At 41.8% G+C, this 9,100-nt stretch overlaps 1 protein-coding gene across 3 annotated transcripts in view; it reads right to left on the bottom strand.

The window, feature by feature from the left end:
* Positions 1–1,561: 1,561 nt before the first annotated feature.
* LOC118393180 (rho-related BTB domain-containing protein 2-like) overlaps positions 1,562–9,100 on the bottom strand; it is a 13,234-nt gene continuing 5,695 nt past the window's right edge. For all 3 annotated transcript variants that reach the window (XM_035785588.2, XM_035785587.2, XM_035785589.1), the window contains 6 exons: positions 8,017–8,960; positions 7,815–7,933; positions 7,444–7,594; positions 6,251–6,339; positions 5,958–6,063; positions 1,562–5,775 (listed from right to left, as the gene is read on the bottom strand). In XM_035785588.2, coding sequence (XP_035641481.1) covers positions 5,570–5,775; positions 5,958–6,063; positions 6,251–6,339; positions 7,444–7,594; positions 7,815–7,933; positions 8,017–8,960 — 1,615 coding nt within the window. In that variant the 3' untranslated portion in view covers positions 1,562–5,569. The remainder of the gene's footprint in view (positions 5,776–5,957; positions 6,064–6,250; positions 6,340–7,443; positions 7,595–7,814; positions 7,934–8,016; positions 8,961–9,100) is intronic.

Raw genomic sequence — 9,100 nt, 5'->3', positions numbered from 1 at the left:
AGAGTTTGAATAATTCATCTATTGTACACACTGAAGGCACACAATTGCTCATAATCACTGCATTCAATGACTTAGGCTCAAACAATTATTTTAATTGTTTTACTTAGATGTGCTTTAGTACTCTCTAGTGTTTAAATAAAGAAGTTAATTGAATGGTATTTGTGAATCAGATACATTACAGATTCCTCGCCTTTTTAGCGCTGGCTAGACCGGTGTATCTTTGGAGCTCCCTGTCCTTTGCTGATCTTCTCTCTGATTTGATGATCCCCAGGGAATATCAGGCACTTGTTGATGTCCAGTTCTGGATCAGTCAACTCTACCCTCCCAATTAAAAAAAGAAGTTGATTACTTACATCTCCCAATCTCATCCCTGATTAAGAAGAGAGTTGTGCAGGATTATATAGAAACAAATGCTTTTGTAAAGGGCAAAGCATTCTGAGATGAGATATTCCCCCAAAATATACAGTATTTACATCAGGGGTGTCAAACTGACTTCGTCCCAGGGCCGCATTCGGTCTTCAAAGAGGTCCAGAGCCACACTGAAAATGTGTCAAAATTGGCCAATTATTCTATCCAGTTTTTAGAAAGTGTAGAAATGTAGGTCCATTATCATTTCTACATGGTTTTGATTGGATTATAGTCATGTTAAAGTATATTTGGAAGGTTGTGGTGATTTCCACGTGGAATGGAGAAATAACAACAAGTAGGGCACTGACATTATCCACTGGATAATTTGTAATGTTTAACTTTTTTTGTTGGTCTGTATTAAAATAAAATATACACTATATATACAAAAGTATGTGGACACTCCTTCAGATGAGTGGATTGGGCTATATTTCAGCCACACTCATTGCTGACAGGTGTTTAAAATTGAGCACACAGCCATGCAATCTTCAAAGACAAACATTGGCAGTAGAATGGCCCGTACTGAAGAGCTCATTGACTTTCAACGTGGCACCCTCATAGGATGCCACTTTTCCAACAAGTCAGTTCATCTCATTTCTGCCCTGCTAGAGCTGCCTCGGTCAACTGTAAGTGCTGTTATTGTGAAGTGGAAATGTCTAGGAGCAACAACGGCCCAGCCGTGAAGTGGTAGAACACACAAGCTCATAGAATGGGACCGGCAAGTGCTGAAGTGGGTACCGCGTAAAAATAGTCTTTCCTTAGTTGCAACACTCACTACCAAGTTCCAAACTGCCTCTGGAAGCAACGTCAGCACAATAACTGTTAGTCGAGAGATTCATGAAATTAGTTTCCATGGCCGAGGAGGAGCACACAAGCCTAAGATCAGCATGCGCAATGCCAAGCGTCGGCTGGAGTGGTTTAAAGCTTACAGAAAATGAACTGTAAAAACGTACATTTTTCTATCTGCTGTCATGACAGAGGCCATTAAAATATTTTGCAGCGAGGTGGGGCGCCTCCGAACCAAATCTCGCTTAAGTCCCCCAAAAATGCTATAACCCTGCCTAGATGACTGGAGAAGTCAGATCATTAATCAACACCCTGTTTGGCGATTGGACCACTTTCTATAGGATCGGAGTCATACACAAAGACATCTGTGTGCAGGCTGCTACTTTATATTTATTACATAAACACTATTTACACATTTCAAGAACACATGCTACAGAACTCAAGATCTCCAGCTCCTAACAAACAATACAAACATCTGTATCTCTCCAGAACAACAAAAATAAATACCTGTTGACGAGCAAAAATGTCAGACCAGGCTATAAACACTGAGAAAAGATTCAAGTTTTGAATTCAACCATTCAATACAAGTCTTGTTTATAACTATGCAACTGATTGTGCAGCAGAATGGTGTCCTGGTACTGCTACAAGCTCCCTTTGGTTTGTGCTTCTCTGCAGCGGTGATATAGCACCTAAACACATGGAAAAGGGCTTTAAAAGTTCTGAGTTAACTTTTTTTTTTATCTAGTCATAATATATTTGCAATTAACACCTGAGGTTGCCTACTCATCTAAGAATATGAGCTAAGGCTCTCAGTCTACATAATGCAATGTGCATTTCTGGTTTAAACGACACTGGTGTGCCTATGTCCTGTATAGTGTACAAAATCAGCCAGTATCTATGCTGAAATATGTACAGCTCGGCCACATTATAACAGTTGTAAAACAATTGGCCATTATCTATGTTTTTGATTTATAATCCCAACTTCTAATTCCCACACCAAGTCAATGCCATCCATTGTAATGATAATACTGATATTTCTCCATAGTGAAGTTAATGATCAGAAAACAAATTAGAATTGGTATTCTCTGCATTAATTTGATGGGGATGTGCTGACTTTTGGAATTGATTAATGTGTTCCCTAGAGTGGGCTTGTCGTCGTGTTAGTCTATTGGTGTGGTGAAAAGTGGTTTACTACTAAACATTCCATTCAGAGCATGAAAATATTCAACCAAAACACTGTCTAAACTAACAAAAGCACAGGCTCATGATGCTTTCAAGTGTACACACATTAATGCCACACTCAGATATGTACACTTACACAAAAACAAAGCCTTCAGTACCATGGTACATTGACACATCTTTAGTACACACAAACTAGTGACCACAGTAACAATATCTACATTCAATGTCTCTCACACACTATACATTAAGGCATGAGGTGTCTTCTTGGATGCAGTGCATTAGCAGAAGAGGGCTAATTGAGATATACTCAAATGCATTTCAACCACAGCATGTCAATGCGGATTGTCAAGTGGAATGGACAAAACTGAAAAAAACAAAAAACAAAGGTCTGAATCAAAACATAAATCTTCTAAGGGTAAATTTGATAAAATATATGATTAATACAATATTTCAAAATGAGACAGTGGTTCATTGATGCATTTACCAATTTGACAAAACACAACAAAACCATTTTACAGACAAACAATTCCAAAACATTAAAATAATGTCACTACTTGGTAGAAACAGAACATTGACGACTAAACAAGCTTACATACTCGGATGTCCAGTGCAATACAGAATGACCCAAGTGATTAGGAGTTGGGATGGTATGCCAAGTGATTCATCCTTTTACAAGATACACATGTCAAACCTGCCTTTTTCAATTAGATTATAGCAACAAATCACATATGAACTTGATCTAAAAATGTAAAGCTACTGCCTTGTGCTCCTGCACTGCCATAATCTATACCTTAAATGACAGATTACACATCTATATGAGCCTTGTACATGCAGTCTATTTGTATAATTGAGCATTTAAACAACATTCTGAGATATCATGTTAAGTGGATTCATGGTATTTAAATTACTGTGAAGCTCGTTTTAGTGATGTCATAAAGGATGTAGGCTATATTTTCTAAGTGCATGAAGGAGAACAATATCCTACAAGTAACTTACATTATCTTACAAAAAGCTATGTCTACAATCTATTATTTCTATATATATATATATATATATATATTACAAGTAAATTCTTCACAATAATGTATATTGGCTAGAAGGGTGCTCCATGTCATATTTTCCTTCTCAAGCCATAGAGCCACTTCTTTTGATCTGAAAGCAGTTTGCCTGCATACCATACATGTAACCGGAGGTCAGCACAAGCACTGGAGAAATCTGAAAAAAACTATCCATAAAACAAACAAAATCTACTAGACTATCACACCTTACAATAAGTTGCCCAAATAGCACAAACCAACATGGATTTTCAATTTCATTGATAAGTTAGCAGCATTCATAATTATGTGTGTGAAACAAGTCAAGTTTTGTTATTAATTCTGGTCACCACCGGCATTCCATAGTAATTCCAGGGCACTGCAATGGGGACAACTTCATGTAAAGTGTTGCTAGAAATCGGTGATCCACTTTTGATATACACCTGCTGTAAATACTCACAATAATGAATGAGCACCATGCATTTAAATCAAAACAATACTGTGGGTTGTCGTTGGTTAAAATTACAACAGGGATATAAACATCCTCTTCAGATATCTCTTCAGCGTACACCGAGGATTGTCTTGTAGTGCTGTTATTTTTCTCATCCTATGATCATCTCTCCAAGCTCATTTAGACTGTTTGAAGCTTGTCAGACATGTGTGTCCAGTAGTGTAATGGCCTCAGTGCTCTTCTCATCAGAATGCTGATACATACAGGTGGTGCTCTCACCTCTCTTGAGAAGAGTCCAGTAGCAGGGTGTGAGGAGGAGTTTATAGATGAATGATGAGACCCAGACACGAGACAGTCTCCTGTATGTGTACGTCTGAAATGACCAATGACATGCAATCACAGGGATACCCTATAAGCATAATGTCAAACTTCTAAAAGGCAAGGTCACTGCCATTACAGACAGACAAGCCTAAGACACCACCGTCCAAGAGGGGAACTGCTGTACATGTGGATTCTCCAAGTCCAAGTGTTGGCCTATTGGTTTCTGAAATGCACCAGATCCATTGCTATAATGTGGAATGGTCCGGTTGATAGTGGCATTCACCATAAAGCTGTGGGGTCCAAGATACGTGGATAATTATATCAGACTGTCCTGATAAGGTACAATTGCCGATTTTAAGGAAAAGGAAACTTGGTAGTGCAAAGCTATTCCATTGTTGCAACACAGTGTGGTGAGCTTTGTTTATGTTTGTTGGCGTTTCAAAAGCAAATGCTGAACAATACTCTGTGATTCAGGTTCTCTTGCATCTTGTCAAAAGACAAACGTGGCTGTGTAAAAGAAAGCCCTTTTCTGACATGTAGCCATACGTCACAACACAGGGGTCGTGTATACACTCACATCAATGTCAGCTGTGCAAGTTGTACAGAAAAATGCAAGATACAATAACTGTACAAAAGAGGACAGGAGTCAAATCTCCGCTGTTGTCATTTAAGTCGTAATTCTGTACAGACTTAGTGGTTTCCAGTAGGCAGATGATCTAAGGGGATGTCCTATATGACTTGAATAGATTCATCTTAATGCAGACCTAATGCATTTTGTTGATATTTCTGGTTGAGTGATTATAATTGTACTGTACACATCCTGGTTTGGTAGATTGTGCAAACACTTAAGGGCAAGAAAGTGTTATCACTGAGATTTGATTTCTGTGTTACTTTGCTGGTTATTGGTCTTTGCTATGTCTGTTGCAGCTGATAAGCACTTGGATGTCAATTCAAGTCAGTCAATGGTTATCATGAGCTTAGGATCACAGTTCTATACCTTGAAGCCAAGCCCCTTCATAACTTGCTCAGTTCTCCCCCTGGTGGTGTATGCAGGAATATCAACAACATATTGAGCAGTCACCAGCACCATCTACCTTGCCTTGTTCATAAGGTTTAAGTCACTGATCTTTAAGGTTTTAGCTTCATTGTCTTTGCATGGATATGCTAACACAAAAAGAAAGAGACTAATTACGTTCATTATCGGATTTAGCTGAGCCTGCAAACCTGGGGGAGTGTAGCTTGGCTGCAGATGCAAAACAGAAATGAGGGAGGGAGAGGTGAGGGCCTGAATGAGTGGGCCTAGCGTCTGGCCAACAGTGCTGATTCTCCACTTTCCCAAGCCATCTCTACAGATCCCCACAGAGGGCCTTGCCTGTAACCTGAGTGCCAATCAGACGACAGCATTGGAACCAGAAGAGGCGGAGTTGGCAGAGGGAGAAGAGGGAAAGTTCCAGAAGAGCCACTTGCGTTTACACTGCCTCCTCTGGTACAAGTAGTCCTCCTTGTCCCGCTCCTTCCTTGCTCTCTGGTAGTGGTCATCCTCCTTCAGGAACCACACTGGTGGCCAGCGGTGCTTCTCAAAGTAGTCCTGGTTGTCTGCAAGAGGCATGGCTCAACAGCTTTAGCAACATCAAATGCAGACAGATGTGCAGACACAAATGCTTCATATAATGATAACTTCTCTATAAATCCTGCATTGATGTAAAGGGGAGATTCAAATGACAGTCGTAGTTTCACGCACATACAGGTCTCTTTAGTTAGTATTTCACTTGCATTACCTGTAGACGTGGCCTTCATGTCTCGAGGAAACTTGCGGCACACACTATTATAGTTGGTGCAGATGTGGTGAAGGCACCAGCCAGTTAGCTGTTGGGCACAATGGAACTGCCAGAGAGACACAAGATATTATAGAAGACCCTATTCCACATGTTCTAACTTTTTACATTTAAAAGTGTAACACTTGTTAAAGAAATTAGCATTAGAAATAGAAACAGTTGTGAGATTGGAGAAAAACAGTGTAAAGAATAAATACACTCATGGAATTGCAATTGGAACAAGGCCTCCATCTTACCTGAGCCATCTCCAGGTATAACAGCACATCTCCGTCAATATCAGCCCCCATCATAGCAGCCTCCATCAGGACTGTCACTGTATAGAGTTCTAAAACAGAGGCATGACATGCAGGGTATCCCAAGAACAACAGAATAATAATCATTTGCAGTAATTATGATAATTGTATTGTCAAGTTTTCTGATGATACCACCATTCTTGGTCTGATGTATAAACATGCTGATACTACTGTGTACAGGTCAGAAATTCAAAGATTTGTCAAGTGGTTTGATGAGCACCAGCTCATCCTTAATGTAAAGAAAACAGAGAAGATAGTATTTGAACCCAAATCTGTTAGTGACCATGTGCCTGTGGTTGTCCACAATGTCAACATAGCACAGCTTAGTTTGTACAGGTACCTGGGTGTATATATGGACAATGTGCTGAGCTGGAACGTCCAAGTAAAGAGTGTCTGCTCCAGAGTCCAACAACACCTCTACTTCCTATGGCTTTCAGGAGTTGTCCTGAAAATAATTATACTGATCTACCATGCGGTCATATAGATATTCAACTGAAATCTCAAATTGCCCACCTCATACAAACTGCCATGAAGGTCATGGGTGTGAGGCAGCATAATTTCTGATCCCTCCCATGTACTTCACTCTGAGTATCAACTCCTCCCTTCAGGCAGACGCTATAGGGTCCCTACTTGTAAGCTGAACAGATATAAGCACTCCTTCCTTCCCATGTCCATCAAATACCTAAACAGCAATACTGTAAGTCAACCTGAGCTATGATAGTACACCACTGACAGAATATAAGGGAATGTGCAACGTATTATGTATTTGGCTATATAAGAAGTGTACAACATGTATAATAAGAGTAACATGTAGTTTATATATTATGTTGAGTGTGTAATGAGAGTCTATTTTGTTTACAGCAGTAATGTGTCTAAGACAATATTTCCTTCTGGGACATTGAAGATCATCCTATCCTATAAAACCCAGTCTGTCACTGTGCACATTGCCAAATCTAACTTGCAACAGAATTATTAAAGTAACAGAAACAACTCTCTCAACACACATATTAGCCTAATAGACACTATGAAGAGAAGGAAAAAGAGGGGGAAGTGTGTGTTAAACTATAAGTGTGCATGTCTAGAGTTGCACAGATGTGGCTTTGTGTATGACGGTGTGCTCGAAAACAAGTAGATACCTGTTAGTGCAACTAGGTGTGGGAGGCAAAGACGGTTGGCAAGAACAATGAGCTCCATGGCATCCAGGTCAGTGCGGGAACAGAAACGCCCAGTGTACAGGTACTCCAGCACAGCCCTCATACAGCTGCGAGTCGTGTTAGGAAACAGCACCTGAGACAAAAGGCACAGATCAACATCATTCTTCCAGTTCCTATTCACTAGTGTATTCTACTGTGATCTTGTGTGTTTGGTTATTTAGGTTAGTTATTCAGGCTGGTTATTCAGGCTGGTTATTCAGGTGACTTGCAGGAGGTCTTGTTATTGTGCACAAAAATGTAATATAGTGGCACACTCTCTAACTCCAGTGAGAGGGTGTAAAGAATTGACTTACTTCTTTGGTGCAGCTCTCCACAAAGGGCCCCCCAAACATAGCTGCCATCCAGTCACAGCTGGAGATGAGCAAGGGCTTATGGGCCATGATCGTTCCATCATCCAGCTTGAACACTACATCTGGAACACAAATAGAAATCATACTGCAACCAAGGAGAAACACAGAGTGTACAAAATCCTTCAGTATTATGATGTGCGCTCACCAGAAAAGGTGCCTTTGGCCAGGCACTCTTTGACTCTGTTGGTGCGCCGTACATGAAAGGCTTTTGTGATTTCCTGGTTCATGAAGGACTCGTTGTTAAGGATATTGGCCACCATCATGCGCAGGTCAAAGACCTCCAGAAGCTCAGCAATGTGTGCGATGTGCATTAGCTCCTTCTCGTGCTCATCCAGCTGACCAGTGTACAGGTAGCGCAGCACAGCGCGGAAGGGCCCCAGCTGCATGGACTGGTCCATGTGCACCACGGTCATAGGCCTGGGGCTGTAGGTCACTGGGTCATCCACCAGCTCCTCCTGGATGCTGACAAAAGCCCTGCTCCAGGTAGACAGCAGTCTGCCCCTCCGGCCCCCTTCAGATTCCCTCAGGGTGCCGTCACTGGTGCAGGCCCGTAGGTTGGCCCTGTCACCTTCGTCAGGGCTCTCACATACATCGAAGCTGGCAGCACGCATCAGCATCTCACGGCCAGACAGAGCAGTGGCGCGAGGGGGCCGCTCGGTCTCCTCAGACCGGGCGTCCAGGACGAAGAGGTCATAGAACTTGGAGGAGGACGTGGCCAAGTAGATCTTGTGGGCGAAGATTCTCTGCTTCTCCTGTAGGACCAGGATGACATCGGAACACAGGGGGTCCTCTAGAAGACGGACAGGATGCTCCTCAGTGGTGGTGGGGGGAGGTGGCACAGTGATGATGGGTGGTGGGGGTTTGGGAGGCAGGAAGGGGGCCTGGAGGAGAGACCGCTGCACGTTGCGCAGGTGTGACTTCCAGAACTGCAGGTGACGTCGTGAGATTAGGGCGGCCCGGATGGCGTTATCAAATACGTCCTTTACTCCAAACTGAGCCACAACGCTGGTCTCATAGTACGGCACTCCCAGCTCTTTGGCCACCTCACGGCCCCTCTCTGGAGGTAGAATCTCATTGTATTTAATGGGTCTGGAAGATATGACCATAAATGAGGCCAAAAAGAGGCCAAAGGTTAAGTGAGTTTACAGACTAAATTAACATGATTCAGAGCAGCATGAGGATGAATAACATTGTATATTGTTTACAAATCTTAGTACAAAGTGGTACCT

The sequence above is a fragment of the Oncorhynchus keta genome, chromosome 14 (genome assembly GCF_023373465.1).
Source record: "Oncorhynchus keta strain PuntledgeMale-10-30-2019 chromosome 14, Oket_V2, whole genome shotgun sequence".
NCBI classification, from domain to species: Eukaryota; Metazoa; Chordata; class Actinopteri; order Salmoniformes; family Salmonidae; genus Oncorhynchus; species Oncorhynchus keta.
Note: the sequence above shows the minus strand (reverse complement) of the source record. Positions and strands in the feature narration are given on the sequence as shown.